The 22,805-nt window shown below is 43.5% G+C and overlaps 1 protein-coding gene across 5 annotated transcripts in view; it reads left to right on the forward strand.

Moving 5' to 3' along the window:
• Positions 1–125: 125 nt before the first annotated feature.
• The window catches only part of LOC137434481 (protein unc-45 homolog B), a 72,625-nt gene continuing 49,945 nt past the window's right edge, over positions 126–22,805 (forward strand). Inside the window, exons 1-2 of one of the 5 annotated variants that reach the window (XM_068127531.2) lie at positions 126–216; positions 19,019–19,186. In XM_068127531.2, coding sequence (XP_067983632.2) covers positions 19,022–19,186 — 165 coding nt within the window. In that variant the 5' untranslated portion in view covers positions 126–216; positions 19,019–19,021. The other 4 variants (XM_068127530.2, XM_068127533.2, XM_078785602.1 and 1 more) reach the window with 4 other exon arrangements.

Here is a 22,805-nt window from a genome sequence, read left to right on the forward strand (position 1 = left end):
TTGAATTATAATAGCAAATTATGCTTTCGTAAAGTTTTCGTTTCTATAATTATCAATTTCCCCAAGAGAAAAATATGCACATATGATAATATGCTTAATATGTTTTATGATAACAAGCTTTTATTTGAGAACAAAAATAAAAACAAATGAAGTTGGGAAGCGATTGGGCGGTGTATTAAGTGACTGGACGGTGAACAGGTTGGCTATTCACGTGTGGTATGTGGAGTAATATCGCTCGTAATACGATGTACCTTCAGTAACGTTTAACAAAAATAAACAACAGGTGAAGTTGGGAATCGAAAGGGCGGTGTACTAAGCGACTGGGCGATGTACGAAACGGGCGGTGTACTAAGCGACTGGGCGGTGTATATGTTGGCGAATCACGTGTGGTATGTGGAGTAATATCGCTCGTCGTATGATGCATCTTCAATAACTTTTAACAAAAATATTGTGCATAATATACATATACGTTCTCGGGTATGGTTGTGAAGCTAAGATTTGTGTAAGATTCTCTCAGTTTTGTTCTTGAAATTGACATGAACTGAGTCTGAAAGCTGAATCTTTCATTTAAATATGAATCTCATCGTCGACCTCATCTCATTCTCACATTTGATTGTCCCGTTTTCTCGTCTTTAAACGTCGTATTCTCGTTTGTGTGTTTTTTTAGGGTTTGGGCCTGTCACTCTATTACTGTAATAATTACACACTGTTGATGCAAACTTATCGGACTACGGTAAATAAATAAAATAGATATATTACATGTAATTATACATTAGTCATTATCAATGTTCAACTCAGTCATACTCTTAATCTTATTCGCTTCGTGCACAAATTACTGTAAACTCCAATACAATACACTTGATGTACAAATCCAACATACTGTCTAGTGTCCACTCTTCCACTCACGATGGATCTATCATTCTGTTCTTCGCTAAATGCTCAGATCCCTCACTGTACACACTGTCCTTTGCTCACTGTGTAGATCTGTCACACTGCCTGTCCTTTGCTCGTTGTAACACATCTGTCACACTGTCCTTTGCTCGCTGTAACACATCTGTAACACTGTCCTTTGCTCACTGTATACATCTGTCAAACTGTCTGTCCTTTCCTCGCTCTACAGATCTGTAACACTGTCTGTCCTTTGCTCACTGTATACATCTGTCAAACTGTCTGTCCTTTCCTCGCTCTACAGATCTGTAACACTGTCTGTCCTTTGCTCACTGTATACATCTGTCAAACTGTCTGTCCTTTGCTCACTGTACACATCTGTAACACTGTCTGTCCTTTTCTCACTGCACACATCTGTCAAACTGTCTGTCCTTTGCTCACTGTATACATCTGTCAAACTGTATGCCCTTTGCTCACTGTACACAGCTGTCACACTGTATATCCTTTGCTCACTGTATAGATCTGTCACACTGTCTGTCCTTTGCTCACTGTATACATCTGTCAAACTGTCTGTCCTTTCCTCGCTCTACAGATCTGTAACACTGTCTGTCCTTTGCTCACTGTATACATCTGTCAAACTGTCTGTCCTTTGCTCACTGTACACATCTGTAACACTGTCTGTCCTTTTCTCACTGCACACATCTGTCAAACTGTCTGTCCTTTGCTCACTGTATACATCTGTCAAACTGTATGCCCTTTGCTCACTGTACACAGCTGTCACACTGTATATCCTTTGCTCACTGTACACATCTGTCAAACTGTCTGTCCTTTGCTCACTGTATAGATCTGTCACACTGTCTGTCCTTTGCTCACTGTATAGATCTGTCACACTGTCTGTCCGTTGCTCACTGTACACATCTGTCAAACTGTCTGTCCTTTGCTCACTGTACACATCTGTCACACGGTCTGTCCTTTGCTCACTGTACACATCTGTCAAACTGTATGTCCTTTGCTCACTGTACACTTCTGTCACACTGTCTGTCCTTTGCTCACTGTACAGATCTGTCAAGCTGTCAGTCCTTTGCTGACTGTACAAATCTGTCACACTGTCTGTCCTTTGCTCACTGTGCAGATCTGCCACACTGTCTGTCCTTTGCTCACTGTACAGATCTGTCACACTGTCTGTCCTTTGCTCACTGTACACATCTCTCAAACTGTCTGTCCTTTGCTCACTGTACACATCTGTCAAACTGTCTGTCCTTTGCTCACATTACATATCTGTCACACTGGCCTTTGCTCACATTACAGATCTGTCACACTGTCTGTCCTTTGCTCGCTGTAACACATCTGTCACACTGTCCTTTGCTCGCTGTAACATATCTGTCACACTGTCCTTTGCGCACTGTACAAATCTGTCACACTGTCTCTCCTTTGCTCACTGTACAGATCTGCCACACTTTCTTTCATTTGCTCACTGTACAAATCTGTCACACTGTCTGTCCTTTGTTCACTGTACACATCTGTCAAACTGTCTGTCCTTTGCTCACTGTACTGTTACGTGCTCCTCCCCGACCCCCTGGCCACGGTGTACCTCCATGCCCCGAGAGGAGTCACGGCAGAAAAATGTGTTATTCTGTATGTCAAAGATCAATGGAGAAGCCACCCCAATTGTTACTCACAAACAAATATTGTATTAAGATCACACAAGAATAACAGTACAACAATAATAGTAATCAAAAGTACAATCAATATGTCCTATGTTGGTACCATCAGTTTTGTAATATATAACTCACTGTGCTCCAAGTGAGTGAAACCAGAACATCCCCAATGTCTCTTATTCCCGGCTTCAAGCCAAAAGTTGATTCGCTCCAGCGATCGCCAGAATGATGTCCAATCGAGACCAGAATCCCGTGCGGATGGCAAGTACAGTCACACCGCCCAAAGCTGCACAAAGGCGCCCTCAAGGCGACTGGGAAATCACACCCTCAGGTATGGACTTTCACGGCTCACCGTCGGCGAACCGCAAAGTAATCTTCAAAAGCCACGGTGCACACACACACCCCAGATACGTCTGAAAGCGGTGAAAACGGCTGACGAAGCAAAGAAACCTTGCTCGAAGCGCGCGAGTCAAAATGGCCGACGACCTGTTCTAGAGACGTAACGGCCCGGCGATAATTCTCCTCGGAATCCACCGCCAAAATCCTGACACGCAGGTTGATCGGTCACAGCGATGACAACTCTTTCGCAGGAATCCCTTTCCCGGGAATCCCGAAAGTTCGCTAGCGACTCCCGTTCGACAACGTTCGGTTCCGAACTCGGAGCAACTTGGCTTTCTTGTCCGACTCACTCGCTCCGCCCTCTTTCTTTTTCTTCTTCCTCTTCGTCGTCCGGTCCCGATCCGGTTTCCTGTTTCTTTTAACATTAACTTTTTTACCTTTTGAAAACAGTTCATGGACAATAAACCTTTTGAAAACAATAATAGTACATGGAATCAGAAATATTTACAGTGGATGCAAACCACCACAACGGAAGTGACGAATCCGTAACAGTACACATCTGTCACACTGTCTGTCCTTTTCTCACTGTACACATCTGTCACACTGTCTGTCCTTTGCTCACTGTACACTTCTGTCACACTGTCTGTCCTTTGCTTACTGTACACATCTGTCAAGCTGTCAGTCCTTTGCTCACTGTACAGATCTGTCACATTGTCTGTCCTTTGCTGACTGTACACAGCTGTCAAACTGTCTGTCCTTTGCTCGCTGTAACACATCTGTCACACTGTCCTTTGCTTGCTGTAACACATCTGTCACACTGTCCTTTGCTCACTGTACAAATCTGTCACACTGTCTCTCCTTTGCTCACTGTACAGATCTGTCACACTGTCTGTCCTTTGCTCACTGTGCACATCTGTCAAACTGTCTGTCCTTTGCTCACTGTACACTTCTGTCACACTGTCTGTCCTTTGCTCACTGTATACAGTCTCGTGAAAAAGTAAGTACACCCCATGTAAAGTTTTGACTTTTTGTCCCCCGTCGCACAGCGGAGCGAAAGGGGGACTATGGTTTTCCCCTCCGTCCGTGTGTCCGTCCGTCTGTCCGTCCGTGTGTGCGTGCGTGTTTGCGTGCATGCGTGCGGGCGTCCGTGCGTAAGCGAAGGACCGCATTCCAATTTGATGTGTGGGTGCAACCCATGTCACAATCCAAGATGGCCGCCGCCATGTATGTCTGATGCCATGTATGTCTGAACCTTGTTCAACATGTTTCAACATACAGCTATTTGATCTTCATTTCAACAATATTGATAGATAAAGGTGATATAATACAACAAATATCATGAAACATTTCCATTTTGTAGTCCATTGTATAATTTAAATAAACATAAATGCAAATTTCACATGTGGAAAAAGTAAGTACACCCCTACATTTATCACTACTTCAAATACCTAAAATTAGAAGCAGGTGCACCAGCTCAGGTGCAAATGATTAGAACATCGTTAGAGAGGATCTTGGAGGAACCTGTCTTATTTAAACCTCAGACATTTAGTTTGGTTTGCTCTTTGTTGTTGAAGTGTGCGGCGTCGCCATGCCTAGATCAAAAGAGCTCTCTGAGGCCTTCAGAAAGAAGGTTATAGATGCCTACGAGTCTGGGAAGGGATTTTAAAATTTCCAAACAATTTGAAGTCAATCATTCGACTGTCCGGAAGGTCATCTACAAGTGGAGAAGATTCCAAACAACTGCCAACTTGTTCAGGCCAGGCCGCCCCAGCAAGTTCAGCCCGAGAGCAGACCGCAAGATGCTGAAAGAAGTCTCTAAGAACCCCAGAATGTCATCACGGGACCAACAGGTAGCTCTTGCCACTGTTGATGTCAAAGTGCACGAGTCTACCATTAGAAAGAGGCTGCACAAATTTGATCTACATGGGAGGTGTGCCAGGAGGAAACCTCTGCTGTCCAGAAAGAACATCAGGGCAAGACTAAAGTTTGCCAATGAACACCTAGGCAAAGACCAGCATTTTTGGAACAATGTGCTCTGGACAGATGAGTCAAAGGTAGAGCTATTTTGCCACAGTACCAGAAGACATGTTTGGCGAAAACCAAAGACAGCATTTGACCACAAGAACCTGTTACCAACTGTAAAGCATGGTGGTGGAAATATGATGGTTTGGGGCAGCTTTGCTGCATCAGGGCTTGGGCAGCTCACCATCATAGAATCCACTGTGAATTCTTCATTGTACGAGAGGGTGCTTGAGGATAATGTGAGGCCATCTGTCGGAAAGTTGAAGCTCAATCGAAGGTGGACCTTGCAACATGACAATGACCCTAAACATACCAGTAAATCCACCAAGGAATGGCTGAAAAGAAAGAAATGGAGGGTTCTGGAATGGCCAAGTCAAAGCCCGGATCTTAATCCCATCGAGATGTTGTGGGGGGATTTGAAACGAGCTGTGCATGCAAGAAACCCCTCAAACATCGCACAGCTGAAATAATTCTGCATGGAGGAGTGGGCAAAAATTTCTCCCAGTCGATGTCAGAGACTGGTCGACAGTTATAAGAAACGCCTTCTTGAGGTTGTTTCTGCCGAAGGGGGCAATACCACCTATTAGAGCCAAGGGTGTACTTACTTTTTCTACATGCGAAATTTGCATTTATGTTTATTTAAATTATACAATGTACTACAAAATGTCAATATTTCATGATATTTGTTATATTATATCACCTTTATCTATCAATATTGTTGAAATGAAGATCAATTAGCTGTATGTTGAAACATGTTGAAAAAGTCAAAACTTTACATGGGGTGTACTTACTTTTTCACATGACTGTACATCTGTCAAACTGTCTGTCCTTTGCTCACTGTATACATCTGTCAAACTGTCTGTCCTTTGCTCACTGTATACATCTGTCAAACTGTTTGTCCTTGGCTCACTGTACACATCTGCCACACTGTCTGTCCTTTGCTCACTGTACACATCTGTAACACTGTCTGTCCTTTGCTCACTGTACACATCTGTCAAACTGTCTGTCCTTTGCTCACTGTGCACATTTGTCAAACTGTCTGTCCTTTGCTCACTGTACAGATCTGTCACACTGTCATTTGCTCACTGTGCAGATCTGTCACACTGTCTGTCCTTTGCTCACTGTACAGACCTGTCACACTGTTTGTCCTTTGTTCACTGTACAGATCTGCCACACTGTCTGTCCTTTGCTCGCTGTAACACATCTGTCACACTGTCCTTTGCTCACTGTACAGATCTGTCACACTGTCATTTGCTCACTGTACAGAGCTGACACACTGTCATTGGCTCACTGTACAGAGCTGTCACACTGTCTGTCCTTTGCTGACTGTACACATCTGTCAAACTGTCTGTCCTTTGCGCACTGTACAGATCTGCCACACTGTCTGTCCTTTGCTCACTGTACAGATCTGCCACACTGTCTGTCCTTTGTTCACTGTAACACATCTGCCACACTGTCTGTCCTTTGCTCGTTGTAACACATCTGTCACACTGTCCTTTGCTCATTGTACAGATCTGTCACACTGTCCTTTGCTCGCTGAAACACATCTGTCACACTGTCCGTTGCTCACTGGGTCCTTTGCTCACTGTACACCTGTCAAACTGTCTGTCCTTTGCTCACTGTACAGATCTGTCACACTGTCTGTCCTTTGCTCACTGTGCACTTCTGTCGAACGGTCTGTCCTTTGCTCACTGTACACTTCTGTCAAACTGTCTGTCCTTTGCTCACTGTACACATCTGTCAAACTGTCTGTCCTTTGCTCACTGTATGCATCTGTCAAACTGTCTGTCCTTTGCTCACTGCATACATCTGTCAAACTGTATGTCCTTTGCTCACTGTATACATCTCTCAAACTGTCTGTCCTTTGCTCACTGTATACATCTGTCAAACTGTATGTCCTTTGCTCACTGTATACATCTGTCAAACTGTCTGTCCTTTGCTCACTGCATACATCTGTCAAACTGTATGTCCTTTGCTCACTGTATACATCTGTCAAACTGTCTGTCCTTTGCTCACTGTATACATCTGTCAAACTGTCTGTCCTTTGCTCACTGTACACATCTGTCACACTGTCTGTCCTTTGCTCACTGTACACATTCATTCATTCATTCATTCACACAGCTGTCAAACTGTCTGCCCTTTGCTCACTGTACACTTCTGTCACATTGTCTGTCCTTTGCTCACTGTATACATCTGTCAAACGGTCTGTCCTTTTCTCACTGTATACATCTGTCAAACTGTTTGTCCTTTGCTCACTGTTCACATCTGTAACACTGTCTGTCCTTTCCTCGCTCTACAGATCTGTCATACTGTCTGTCTTTTGCTCACTGTACACATCTGTCACACTTTCTGTCCTTTGCTCGCTGCACACATCTGTCACACTGTCTCTCCTTTGCTCACTGTACATATTTGTCACACTGTCTGTCCTTTTCTCGCTGTACAAATCTGTCACACTGTCCTTTGCTCACTGTACAGATCTGCCACACTGTCTGCCATTTGATCACTGTACAGATCTGTCACACTGTCTGTCCTTTGCTGACTGTACACATCTGTCAAACTGTCAGGCATTTGCTCACTGTACAGATCTGTCACACTGTCTGTCCTTTGCTGACTATACAGATCTGTCACACTGTCTGTCCTTTGCTGACTGTGCAGATCTGTCACACTGTCTGTCATTTGCTCACTGTACAGATCTGTCACACTCTGTCCTTTGCTGACTGTACACATCTGTCAAACTGTCTGTCCTTTGCTCACTGTACAGATCTGTCACACTGTAATTTGCTCACTGTACAGAGCTGGCACACTGTCATTGGCTTACTGTGCAGAGCTGTCACACTGTCTGTCCTTTGCTGACTGTACACATCTGTCAAACTGTCTGTCCTTTGCTCACTGTACAGATCTGCCACACTGTCTGTCATTTGCTCACTGTACAGATCTGTCACACTGTCTGTCCTTTGGTGAATTAAAATCTGTCCATAATTGATTAAAGTAGATTTAATACAGATCTTCATGGAGAAACACAATTTAAAATAGATATATTTGACCCTCTTTTTAGACAAATTGAACCTCCACTGCATGATGTTGCACCACCATTTATCAGTGGGCAGTGTAAGTAGTTCTGAGCTTTGCCTCTGAGTGAAACGAAGAGTGCAACAAAATTAACCTTTGTAAAGTCCGTGTAATAATTTAAATTGATAGATTAACTTGAAATTTTCCAGTCACTGGGGACGGATACTTTTGCTGGTATTTTATCTACTATAAGTAGATGAGTTATTTGTGTGTGCGTGTGTGTGAGGCATGTTTTTTGTGAAGTTCTATTGGAGCCTTTTGATTTGGAATGTGATACCGAAATGATCGCTATGATCTCCCGAGTTGATTTAGCTAATTAAATACAAAGAACCTAGAAGAATTCCCATGTTTCTAAATGCGTGCCATGTTAAGGTGTATAGAGCAGTTTAATACGTCCTTCCATGGCATGGCATTCCAATTTCAAAATAAACTAGAAAGAGCAATCGGAGATTGCAGACCCTCACCAGGACATGTTGTGTGGTGTTTATGAGCTGTTGTATTTATGTGGTTTATTGATGACGTAGATTTATGTTCATACGGCACACAAACAGACCTTTTTGGTATTACTGTATTGATTCACATTCCAATCATATGTACAGGGTCCGTCAGGGAGGTGTGACGATTTTCAGAAAACTCGTACACAGTTATTTTTAGTCGAATTTCAATTTTTATTTTTTTTAAAGACTACATATATAATGCCATGTAATACACTGTAACAAAGACATTTTAAAAATGTAATTCATGTTTGAAAAATGACATCATCTAAATGGCGGCCGTTCTTGTCCAAGCATTCTTGCAGACGCACGGAAAAGTTCCAGCATTTCTCAGCACAGCAGCATCCCTCAGCAGTTCCAGCATTCTTTCTGTGAACGTCAACCGCCGTACGAAATCATTCTGCTGCAGTTCTTGAACCACCATGATTTTGTACGCGTGATAATGAAGGTCCAAGTGCAAAATTCGACGAACTGATCTGTGACATCCGTAGAGCGCGAGCGTGCCGTACCGCTGACCGACGAGGGCTGGCCTCCACAGCTTGTCGAACCCTTTCGATGTTTTCCGGGGTCCTAACGGTTCGATCACCTCCCCGAGCTGCTCCCGGCCTCACAGATCCAGTTGTCCTGAAGTTTTTTACCCACTTCAATATTATGTTTCGAGACGGAATGGCGCCACGTCGACCAACATTGAAGTGAGTACGAAATCTGCGCTGTGTAAGCACCACCGAACTACCCGTTTGAATAAACGTCTCAACAACAAAGACGCGATGTTCAATCGTCCACAGCTCAATGGCTACTGAAATGGCGCCTAACAACGAGTAACCAACAGCCATCACACATGCGCTAGACCCCCCACTTGCATTGTTATACCCAATTCAAACATGAATTGCATTTTTAAAATGTCTTTGTTACATTGTATTACATGGCATTATATATGTAGTCTTCAAAAAATATAAAAATTGAAATTCGACTAAAAATAACTGTGTACGAGTTTTCTGAAAATCGTCACACCTCCCAGCCAGACCCTGTATTTTATAGAAGTACTCACATTCCAATCATACGTACTGTATAAACCTACACGCATTCGAAGAATACATACAATACAGATAAAAAACATGTTTCTAATATAATGTACTTTATTGACATACTCACATTATTCCTTGATTTTGATGTACCATACACTTTTCAAGAGTTGAATGCCTCCAAAGCAGTTTCTTGGCAAGGTTTATTCTCAGTGGTTTGCCATTGCCTTTCCAGCATTGTTCATTCTGTATATCCTTTTAAATGCTGAACGTGAAGAAAGGAAGCAGCTCGTACCATTTTAAATATATATATATACAGACTTGGCATTTAATATGGAATATTTTTTTTGTGGGGGTGAACTTACTTTTCAAGATGTCTTAGAACCAAAAGTTCATTGGAATTATGTTGAAATTATTCTAGATTTTGTTAATGTGACCTTTAAAAGAAACAAAAACCACATTTGACATTTCGAAACAAATAAATTGATCCTTGAAAGTGATGTAAACTGATATCGAACTCAATTCATGGACAGTACTGTGTTAAACTTCTGTACGTTTTCCAGAAGTATCTCTTTATTTTGCACATTAGCCCAATTTTTTTTTAACAAAAACAAAAGTTAAATGACAACTGGGATTACGGACAGTAAAATTACAGTTCAGTACTTCGTGTAACCCCCACGAGCATTCAGGAGAGCACGTACACGTTGAGGCATGCTGTCCACGAGATTTGCCAAGGTTTGGACAGGAATCGCTTGCCATGCAGTGACAATAGTCTGCTGCAATTCACGCACAGAGGTCGGCTGCTGGTCCAAGTGGTCGATTTGACGCGTTAATTCTGCCCACAAGTTCTCTATCGGATTCATATCCGGGGACATGGCAGGCCACTCCATATGCTCTACACCATGGTCAGCAAGAAAGTGTTGGATCATGCAAGCACGATGAGGCCGTGCATTGTTATCTTGGAAGACAAAGTTTCCTCGAAAGGCTGCACGAGAAAATGGAAGCAATGTTTCTTCCAGAATGGACCTGTACTTGAACTGGTTCAGGTTTCCATTCAGAACAACCAGGTCAGTTTTGCCCCCTGCATGAAAAGCAGCCCAAACGGTCACCCCACCACCTCCAGCTTGGACTCTTGGCACTATACAATCTTTGTTGTAGGCTTCATGCACTTGTCTGCATATTCGGACGAGGCCATCTTGACGATAGACCAGAAATCTAGACTCGTCACTGAAGATCACGTGATTCCAGAGTCCTGGCTGCCATTGACGGTGCTCTCTGGCCCACTGCAATCGGCGCTGGCGGTGTTGTCTGGTCAGGCGTGGCTTTCTCAGGGGACGCCTGGCATGCTGGCCTGCTTGAACCAGTCGTTGGTTCACTAGCCTTCTGGATACAGGCACATTTGTCAGTTGCTGCCACTCAGCCCTAAGCCGATTAGCTGACTTGGTACGGCCATTGTGGACTAACCAGTGCAGCTGGCGATCATCCCTCCTTGTGGTTCTGCGGGGACATCCTGGCCTCGGTATTGGAGTAGGGACACCCCTCTGAGCATTTCGTTTCAGGATCTTTGACACCTGACCTTGAGTGATGCCATACTGCCGAGCAATAGCACGCTGTTTCATGCCGTAATTTCGTAAAGCCACCACTCCATGACAAACGGCATTGTCGAGTTGACGGACCATCTCCAGAGGAAGCTGCAATAACTTTTGGAGATGTGCAGCAGTTGTTTTCCACTAATACAGAACGCAACAACCCTTGTATACCCGACTGTGAAGCCAATCATCAAATGCACCTGTCCGTACATTTTGCCATGCCACCTGTGATATAACCCTGTTGTTGACTTCTTACTGTGACAGACAATCAGTGACATGGTTCTTTTAACAAATAAATCACCAAAGTGTAAAAGAAACTCACCAGATTGATATACTGAGTTAAGAAAGTAAACCCAAGTCAAGAAAAAAAAAAATTCCATATTAAATGCCAAGTCTGTATATATATATATATATATATATATATATATATATATATATATATATATATATATATATATATATATATATATATATATACTGTATATATATATATATATATATATATATATATATATATATATATATCTATCTATAATTCCATTAATCTCTGTGTGTATGTGTGTATGTGTGTATGTTTGTCTGTGACCGCTGTTTCTCGACAACTACCGGTCCGATATACTTGAAACTTGCCAGGTATATTGCTGGGGACCCGAGGATGTGCCTTTTCAAGGTTTGAAATTAATCGGACAAGTAGTTACCGAGCTATGGCGATTTAGCCGTTCGCCGTTCGCTTTGGCGTTGCGAATGGACCAAACCATTTCATGTAAATAGAGGGGGGGGGGGGGGGTTCTGTGGTCGTTGCGAATGGACCAAACCATTTCATGTAAATAGAGGGGGGGGATTGTCACTGTACTCGCAAGCCGTTCGCCGTTCGCTTTGGCGTTGCGAATGGACCAAAACATTTCATGGACCAAACCATTTCATGTAAATAGAGGGGGGGGGGGGGATTGTCACCGTACTCGCACCCACGTACCCACGTACCCACGTACGGGCATTGCACCCACGTACGGGCATGCCCTAGTATATATAATAACAATTAAAAACAAGACCGAAAGTCTAACAGCGGTGTACCCGAGCTCGTAAAATATTATAAACCACAAACACATATGATTAGCTTTTTAGAGTCGCTAATGCCATTTATAACATTAAACAAAGAAATTTGGAGGAATCCTGACATCACTGAGGTAAGTTTTACTTTCAGAACTGAGCGAAGATCTCCTGTAATCTATATACCCCACAAGGGTTGGGTAAATAACATGACCCTTCCTGCCGGCCTATAAGTACTGTGTCGTTTGAAGATTCGTAACGTCTATGCCTTCGATATTTGATGGTCATTTTAACAATCGGTTTGTTTGTGTTTCACAATGAATGAAAAACGTAAAGGTAGAGCATGGCGATTGTGATATATGACAGGTTTGACGATATGTTTGGCCTAAACGAAATTATGATGTCATAATGGAGGCACCTATGACATCATCATTAACATATGCTATTCCACATGGAGAGCTCGATACAATGAGCCATGTCTCAATTCTTTCTATGCAGCGTTTTCAGAGAGATAGAGGTGCAATTTTTTTCGGTTTTTCCAAGATGGCTGCCTAACCACGTGACCGATGACGTCATTAAAAAAAAATTCTGCACCAATTTGTCCATAGATGACGCTCAATAAATTTCATCTTGATCGGATGAAGTTTTGTACTTGTCTAATTAGGACGTCATAATGGAGGCACCTATGACATCATCATTGACATATTTTATTCCCCATGGAGAGTTCTTTACAAAGAGCCATGTCTCAATTTTTTCTGTGGAGCGCTTTCAGAGATAGAGGTGCAAAACTTTTCGGTTTTTCCAAGATGGCGACCAATCCGACCATAGGTGCAACTCCACCTGAACATTCTACAGGTGAAGTTGCACCTATGGTGAAAATTTCCTGTCAATCGGACCAACGGTTGCAGAGAAAATCATATTTATTCTGTGTGGACAAACAAACAGACAAACAAACAGACTCAAATGCAATACCCTCTCCTCTGGTGAGGGTAATGATAACATGTAACAAGGTGTATATTAATTACAACAACAACAACAAAGGTGTATATTAATTAACACTCATAATATTAACAACAATAATAATATTAGTATAATTTGGCATAAATAATAACAAACGTCTAATGATTAGACTCTAATCGCTCCACAGTCGTCTAGGTGTCTAAGCCTTCCATGTTTGGATGTCCAGTGTCTGATTTGGAGTTCCATATTTGCTGTGCTATTGAAATGTATCTATTGCACATTGTTGGGAGAAATAGCTGATATTTATATCTTGTTTTTACACAACGTGCGTGGTCTTTGTGGTTAAGCTATCAAATTGATCTTTTTGTTTTATGTTATAATTGCCCTTTGCAGTAGAAGATGGCCTTTCATATATGACGTGGGACGAAGTCCGATGTCGGATGTCTGATTGAGACACTAAAGACACCGTACTGAAGATACAAGCCGTTTAATATGGGATTCACACATATGCGGGAAAAGGGAAGGCTCCAGAAAACGCTGAGGCCCTTCTCAATAGGTTTTACTGCGTGCTCCGTTTATATGCAAAAAGGCAGTTTCAGCAGAGCAAAGATAACCATCTCCACAGGAAGCTTTCCACAAGAACATGACTCATGCTCAATGCATCTCACACGTAACCTTGAGGGTCACTCCACATGATGTAGGAGTTTTGTACAAAGGGGGAGATCTCGCGAGATCACGGCGAGGTCACGTCTTTTCGAAGCTGCTCCATGCGCTCACGCTTTCGAAGCTAAGTGATATTTCTCAATTGTGTTTTTGTCGAGACTGTATCTATCTTTCGGTGTATGTACCTATAGCGTATCTTTTGGAAAATTTTCGGTGCTAATTTTTCGTACATGTATACACAATCGTCGGTTAATGGTATCGAGTATTCTGCGGCCTAGACTTCGTAGGCTTAGACTACCGTACCGTCTCCGACCTTGTGGTTTGTTTTTCTCTCAGCGATTCGTCGAATGCGCTGAAATTATTTTCGTTCTCTGTTTCGTAGCAGTCGTTCACCCCGTACCTCCTTGTTTAATATCTGTACTCACAAAAAAAAAAAAAAAACCCCCCAAAAAAAATATTTCCTTCCCAGGTCTTATTCATTTATTTGTTGTTCTTTTTGTTCATTCGTTCTTCGTTCGCGATCACGCGGTTAGAAATGTATAATCTCTCCCCTGAACAACTATTTTCTCTCATATATTATAACACCCTTTTCTTCTTTTCCTACAAAAGGATGCTTTCGTCTTGCTCACCAAATCTATTCATTCCAAAAAAAATATATAATACCATCTCTTACAGGTCCTCCTTTCTACATTCCATAAACTATCCAGAACTCCATCCCTCCTCCAGTGTCCTCAAACGTATTTTTGACTCGAAGGTCTCAAACTCATTTTGCAAAAAATGTTCGTTTCCCATGAATCGTACACTTTTCAAAATCCAATCTCACCCCTCCCCTCCAAATCCTCCCCATCACCCATCCCTTTCAAATCTCCCCCCTTGCCCCTTCCCTCCCCTCCCTCCTAAACTCCTCCCACACCCCTCCCCTCCGAGACTCTCCCTCGCTCCTCCCCTCCTAGACTCCCCTCTCACCCCTCCTCCTCAAAGCAGCCTCCCTGCTTCTTCCTTCTTCCAACTTTCACCTTCATCTCCCCAAACCTTCTGCCTTGCTCTTCCCCCTCCTCAAATAACACCTCACTGTGCCTCACCCAATCTCCATCAAACCTTTTGTCCGCCCCATTCTTCCCTTTCTCCAAGCTATTCTGAAATCTCTGACACACCTTCAACAGCTCTCCCTACCTCTTCCTCCTCTTCCGCATCTTACCCTACCCCTCCCCCCCCTGTTCTGGACCCGATGCTCCCCCTTCCTCTTCATTAACGGTATGGACCTCAAACATCCGGGGCCTTCGCTCAAACTTGACTGAACTCTCCATACAGGTTGCTTCTGACAAACCAGATGTGATCTGCTTAACAGAAACTTTCCTCCTTCATGATGTCTCTGATGCCTTGGTATCTCTCCCAGGTTACTCCCTCCTCCGGTATGATAGACCTGAGCCTCGTCCTGGAGGTGGGGTTGCTATCTTTATAAAAAACTCTCTTCCTCACTCGCCCTCCACTGCCCTCTCTCCACCTCACCCCCAGGAATACCTTTGGCTACGGCTTCCCCTTCGCTCCCACCTTTTGTTCATATGTGTGTTGTACCGTCCACCAATCAGCGATGACTCCATCTACATCTCACTGTCTGATAATATGGACCAACTTCTATCTACCCATCCCAACTCTCTCTTCCTCATATGTGGTGATTTCAATTGTCACCATGCCAGTTGGCTGGGTGTGGGTACCTCTCTCACCAGCCATGGCTCTTCAGCAAAGGACTTCTGCGACTCACTGCGACTGACACAATCTGTCAATTTCCCGACCCGGATCTCAGTCAACGGAGCATCTTCTCTTCTGGATTTGGTTATGACAAACTTCCCTGAAAATGTCTGCTGCTCTTCTTCTGCTCCAATCGGCTCATCTGATCATGTCCTTGTCAAAGTGGACATCTCTCTGACCATTCTTAGAGAGCCTCCTCAGCGTCGACGAGTCTGGCATTTCACTCAGGCCAACTGGCACGGTCTTCAAGCAGCCATCAATCATCTGGACTGGTCTCCCATCTCTACCGCCTCTGACATCAACTCATCCTGGGAATTCTTTCAAAGTAAATTGCTCTCTCTCATGCACAGATTTACACCATCTCGTCTTCAGTTGTCATACCCTTCCTCCCGTCCATGGTACACGGAATCTTGTGGTGAGGCTGTTGCCCGGAAACAACTTGCTTTCGTCTCCTGGAAAGCAAATCCAACGGAAGGAAATCTCATTTCCTTTCACAAAGCCCGAAACAAGTGTGTGTCCACCCTCAGGAGAGCCAGGAAACAATATCTCACCATTCTCAAGACCGAACTCTCTTATCTGTCTCCCTCTTCCAAATCCTGGTGGCGTCTGGTCAAATCTGTTTCTGGTGTTTGTTCCCCCTCCATCCCCTCCCTCACCTCAAACGGCTTAACGGCTGACTCCGCACATGAAAAAGCTGAATGCCTCAACTCTGTGTTTGCCTCTAAATCTTGTGTCCCAAACCCATCCCTCTCTGTACCCACCGTACCCAGTCGTACCCAGCTGCTCCTGGACTCTGTGTCCTTTCCTCCTGACAAGGTGGAAAAGTTTCTGTCAACCCTCGACTCTGATTCTGCAACTGGTCCTGATGGCATCAGCCCACGGGTCCTAAAATCATGTTCTTCTGCTCTTTCACTCCCTCTTTCTGTTCTCTTCACCCTCTCTTTTGCTCAAGGTCATCTGCCATCTGCTTGGAAATCAGCCAACATCACCGCTTTGCACAAAAAAGGTGCAAAAACAGATCCCAGCAACTACAGACCAATCAGCCTTCTCCCAATTATCAGCAAAGTCATGGAATCCATCATTGCTTCAGATATTAAATCTTTCCTCTTCTCCAATGGCTTGATCTCTGATCATCAATTTGGTTTCAGACCTGGTCACTCTACTCTGGACATGCTGCTTCTGCTTTCTCAACAATGGATGGAGGTCCTCAACGCCAAACAGGAAATTAGAGCTGTCTCCCTTGACATTTCACGTGCCTTCGATACGGTCTGGCACCCTGCTCTGCTCTCCAAACTCTCCTCCTTTGGTATCCATGGAAATCTCCACGCATGGCTGGCGGACTTCCTCTCTGGTCGTAGTCAACGTGTGGCCCTGAATGGGTTTCTCTCATCTCCTCTTCCTGTTCAGGCTGGAGTTCCCCAAGGTAGTGTTCTGGGCCCTGTGCTTTTTCTGGTCTTCATCAATGATCTCTCTGACTCTCTTGAAAATCCTCTCTATCTCTTTGCTGACGACTCTACTCTCTGTCGCTCCATTCCTCATCCCTCAGATCGGCAGTCTGCAGCCTCCTCACTCTCTGCAGACCTGGACAAAATCACAGACTGGTCAAACAAGTGGAACATGTCTTTCAATCCTGACAAATCTCACACTCTTACAATGTCTCTCCGAAAGGACCGACTGGACAACCCTCCCATCTACTTTCTCAACAATCCTCTCCAAGAAGTTCTGTCGCTCAAGCTTTTGGGTCTCACTATCTGCCATGATCTTTCTTGGGAAAACCACATTTCCAAGCTGGCCTCCAAAGCCAGTCGCCGACTGGGCATCCTCCGTCGTGAGAAGTCCTTCCTTGGCACACCTGAGCTCCTCACCACATACAAGGCTTTCATCCGCAGCTCAATGGAATACTGTTCCCCCCTCTGGGCTGGTGCTCCTGCCTCACACCTTGCTCGGCTTCACGCTGTTGAGGCCAAAGCTTTCAGAATCATTGGAATCTCCTGCAATGTAGTCAACGCCGAGGGCCTTTCACTCACTCACCGCAGGCAGGTTGGTGGTCTTTCTGTCTTCTACCGACTCCTCTCCGGCCTTGCTCCCCCAGCTCTCTCTGTGCTCTGTCCCCCCAATATTCCTTCAGGTCGCACAAGATCTGCCTGCAACCCTCTTATGGTTAAACTGCCAAAGTCTAGGCTCTCTGCTCACCTTCACTCTTTCATTCCCCTTTTCTCCCGCCTCTGGAACAAACTCCCCCACTCCCTTCAATCCCACTCCTCCCTCCAGGTCTTTAAAACAGCTGTTCACCACCATCTCTTATCCTCCCCCATCGAAAACCTTGATCTTTTCTACCCCCGGTAATTCACCCCAGAGTCCTTGCAGTGTTCATATGTTTTAATCCTCTCCCACCTCCCCCTAAGTCCTCCCGATGTCCCTGCTCTCAAATGTTGTGTTTGTGTCCTTCCCCCTCTTCCCCTCTCTTTTGTGTCCTTCCTCCTCTCTCCCCATCTTGTCTGCCGCTCCCCTTGTTTTTTGTGTTTTGTGTGTCGGTTTGTCTTTTTGTGTGATTAATGTTAGCTCTTTCACGAGCCTCGATCTTGTATACAAAAAAAAAAAAAAAAAAAGGGGAGTAAACCACAGAGTTCCTTTCATTGTTAGATAAGCGGGAAGAGAAACATGGACCAGCTTGTGGTCAGAAAAGCAAATGCAATAGAAAATCACAGAGCATGAGATACACATTCTCAGCCTGTCAGCAGTCTAATAAGAAATGTTTAATAAAGCAATCATCAGTTCCCACACGTGCGAACACCTGGGCAGGTGAATTTTTTTTAAAATAGTGCAGAAACTGCTGCCCAAACACAACTACACCCTGAGACAGCAAGCGTAACCTGGTATCAAGAATTATCCATGTAGACCAGACAAACAAATTGGAAATTCCTGTACTAAGCTGCTACCTCCAGTTTGGTGCAGGAATTTGTAATTTGTTTGGGATGCCGATGATAACTCGATTACTCTGAGAAAGATAGTGGTATATTTAAGATCCACCAACTAACGCTAGTCAGACGGGACACCCAGCTTAATGTTCATCCAAGAGACGGCGCACATTGTGATGCGATCTCATGTTATCCCACTACCTGTGAAACGCCAATCTGATCGTTTAAAGTCGGGTTGGGAATGGAACCCAGACTAAAGGGTCGAAAGTCTGTTCACTACCTTTGCACCTACCTATCAGATTCTTTTGTTTTATATTTTGAGATAAAGTTCTCATTACAGCCTGATTCTTTAACCCTGGGTACAAATTACTTGCACTGTACTGTTGATTTCTCCTTTGCCTCTTAATGCCCAGTTTTGTACAATGTCAACTGCTGTAAAAGCACATTAATTACATACCCTCCTTGGTCTGCATATGCTTTATGTTCCCTTACTCCATTAAGAGCTCAAGGTCAGGATAAAGGAAAAAAAAAAGTTTTACGACGCACTGTAATATAATGCTTATTCGGTGATTGATATTTCAATTTTGCTCTATGCCACAGAACATGGAGTGTGAAGTTTTACATCTGAAAGAGGAAGGAAATACCCAATTTAAATGTGGAGAATATGAGAAGGCCAAAGTATGCTACAGCAAGGCCATCAAGCAAAGCACGGAGCAGAAGGAACTGGCTGTACTGCACAGGAACCGTGCTGCCTGCTATCTCAAACTGGTTTGTGAAGGTTTCACCTTTTAACGGTGTTTAGACATCACGAGTCTCATGTTCTTCGAGAACTACCTTTTCTTCTTCTTCGCCGAATTATCCTTTTTCTTGTTTCGCTCACTTTGCTTAGAATTTGTTCCTGTGAAAATAGTCTTTGCCAAACCTGATGTTTTGGTTCCTATGAGGGTTACAGTTATTTCCTAAGATGAGGTTAAGAGGTTGGGTGAGGTTACCTGCTCATGTTATGACGTCAGAAACCAGACATTTCTCTCTGGCATTGTCACAGATGTGGTCTTATTTATGGTGGGTTTTCAAAGATTCTATCGATGAAATGCTCAGAACACGCTCAGACGGGAGGGGACGAGGTCGAGTAGGGGCTGAAGCTGCGCCGAATTGGGCCGTATCTCCCCACCGAGCACCGTGTAGCCCAAAATATCTATAGTTCTCACAGAGTAACCACTTGGCTTCGTTGAAGGTCAACTGGTATTTACGAGCCACTTCCAAGAAGCGCCGCAGATTAGAGGTAAGGCCACATCATTGAGAAATAAGGCCAAAAACGATACACTGCACAGTATCTCAAAAGGTTGTGGACGATTCAGACAAAACTTAGTGGACAGGTCAGGTGTGTGACGAGTACAAAAATATTAGATTTTGGTGAAGATCCAGGTATTGATCCGGATCCAAGAATTTTTTTCAATTTTTAAGTGATTCTTCACCATTGCGAGATATGACCATATATCTTCTATCTTCTATCTATCTATCTTCCCCAAAGCCCCTGCTCTGTGGGGAAAAATGGCCTCGAAAGGTGTTGTTGTATCTATCTATCTTCTATCTTCTATCGATATATATAAAAGAAAGTTGTTGTTTGTTTGTCTGCATGCGCTAATCTCCTGAACGGTGAAAGATAGGAGGAAACCTCTGCAACAAAAAATGTCGGGACGGGTCCTGGGAAGGTTATAGGCGAGGTGGCGAGGCCGCCTCGGCTGGGCTGGGCCCATTTCGCAATAAATCTTCTTCTTCTTTCAAAATTCTCTTGAAGTACAATTTATTCACTTAATAGGAATATCTGACTGATTGAATCACGTGCTTTCAAAATTCTCTCTCACGGGGCCGACAGAAGAAAGAACAAGGAATCGTTGAGCACTAACTGATACTGGGCTCGCGTCAGACCTATGTACAGAAGATTAAATTAATTCAAAAAGAACCCGGGCAATGCCAGGTGCATTCAGCTAGTATATACAGTCACGTGAAAAAGTAAGTACACCCCATGTAAAGTTTTGACTTTTTCAACATATTTCAACATACAGCTATTTGATCTTCATTTCAACAATATTGAGAGATAAAGCTGATATAATATAACAAATATCATGAAAGATTTACATTTTGTAGTCCATTGTATAATTTAAATAAACATAAATGCAAATTTCACATGTGGAAAAAGTAAGTACACCCTTGGCTCTAATAGGTGGTATTGCCCCCTTTGGCAGAAACAACCTCAAGTAGGAGTTTCTTATAACTGTCTACCAGTCTCTGACATCGACTGGGAGAAATTTTTGCCCACTCCTCCATGCAGAATTCTTTCAGCTGTGCGATGTTTGAGGGGTTTCTTGCATGCACAGCTCGTTTCAAATCCCCCCACAACATCTCAATGGGATTTAGATCTGGGCTTTGACTTGGCCATTCCAGAACCCTCCATTTCTTTCTTTTCGGCCATTCCTTGGTGGATTTACTGGTATGTTTAGGGTCATTGTCATGTTGCAAGGTCCACCTTCGGTTGAGCTTCAACTCTCCGACAGATGGCCTCACATTATCCTCAAGCACCCTCTGGTACAATGAAGAATTCATAGTGGATTCTATGATGGTGAGCTGCCCAGGCCCTGACGCAGCAAAGCTGCCCCAAACCATAATATTTCCACCACCATGCTTTACAGTTGGTATCAGGTTCTTGTGGTCAAATGCTGTCTTTGGTTTTCGCCAAACATGTCTTCTGGTACTGTGGCCAAATAGCTCTACCTTTGACTCATCTGTCCAGAGCTCATTGTTCCAGAAGTGCTGGTCTTTGCATCGGTGTTCATTGGCAAACTTTAGTCTTGCCCTGATGTTCTTTCTGGACAGCAAAGGTTTCCTCCTGGCACACCTCCCATGTAGATCAAATTTGTGCAGCCTCTTTCTAATGGCAGACTCGTGCACTTTGACATCAACAGTGGCAAGAGCTACCTGTAGGTCCCGTGATGACATTCTGGGGTTCTTATAGACTTCTTTCAGCATCTTGCGGTCTGCTCTCGGGCTGAACTTGCTGGGGCGGCCTGGCCTGAACAAGTTGGCAGTTGCTTGGAATCTTCTCCACTTATAGATGATCTTCCGGACAGTCGAATGATTGATTTCAAATTTTTAGGAGATCTTTTTAAATCCCTTCCCACACTCTTAGGCATCTATAACCTTCTTTCTGAAGGCCTCAGAGAGCTCTTTTGATCTGGGAATGGTGACGCCGCACACTTCAACAACAAAGAGCAAACCAAACTAAATGTCTGAGGTTTAAATAAGACAGGTTCCTCCAAGATCCTCTCTAACGATGTTCTAATCATTTGCACCTGAGTTGGTGCGCCTGATTCTAATTTTAGGTATTTGAAGTCGTGATAAAAGTAGGGGTGTACTTACTTTTTCCACATGCGAAATTTGCATTTATGTTTGTCCTCTCTCTATCAGGAACTTCCTGATAACATTACTTACAGTGGACACAGGAACATCAAGATCTCTGGAGATGGACTTGTAGCCTTGAGATTGTCCATGCTTGGCTACAATCTTGTGTCTGACCTCCTCAGACAATTCTCTGGTTTTCTTTCTTTTCTCCATGCTCATTGTGGTACACACAGTGACACAAAACAGCAGAATGACTCCTTTTCTGTATTCAAACTGGTTTAATGAGTGATTTTTATATCACAGGCACCTGCAACTCACCACAGGTGTTAAATTCCAAAGTAAAGGAGAATCACCTGCTTGAAATCAAATTATTTCTCACAACTTCTAAAAGGTGCCAATAATATTGTTGGGGCCATTTTAGGATTTCTGTGTGGAATAAGCTAAGATTTTGTAATTTTTTCAGCTTTTTTTGTTTTGTTCCACTGCAAACTAAAGAAATACATTTGTGGATATCAAATGATTTTTTATTTCAACAATTTTCCGGAAGAAATGGTGCATTATTTGAAAAAAGTGCAATTGTGCCAATATTTTTGGCCATGACCACAAAACATATAATAAAGGGAGCGGTGGACAAGAGGGGGAGAGAGAGGGAAATGCAACAACAGTGGAGAGCAGGGAAATCTGTGGAAGAGAGAGGGCTGGTACATGGGATAAACAAGATGAACACTACTATACAGGGAATTTCAGACTGTGGCATTCTGAACTTGGAACCGAGACGTAACTGGGGCTCATCATTCGACATGTTGTAATTTGACTTCATCAGTGGTTAGGTGTATTGTCAATAGCAGAGAAAGATTAAAAAATAATATGTGCATTGGAATGAGGAGCAAGAAAAGATGTGGATTATAATCATTGAATAAACGGAGGATTTTGCTTGTTGTGGGTTGGATGTTTAAAAAAAAAAAAAGATCTGGAGTAATGTTTGTTG

This window comes from Myxine glutinosa, chromosome 10, assembly GCF_964187855.1.
Source record: "Myxine glutinosa chromosome 10, kmMyxGlut1.1, whole genome shotgun sequence".
Classification (NCBI taxonomy): domain Eukaryota; kingdom Metazoa; phylum Chordata; class Myxini; order Myxiniformes; family Myxinidae; genus Myxine; species Myxine glutinosa.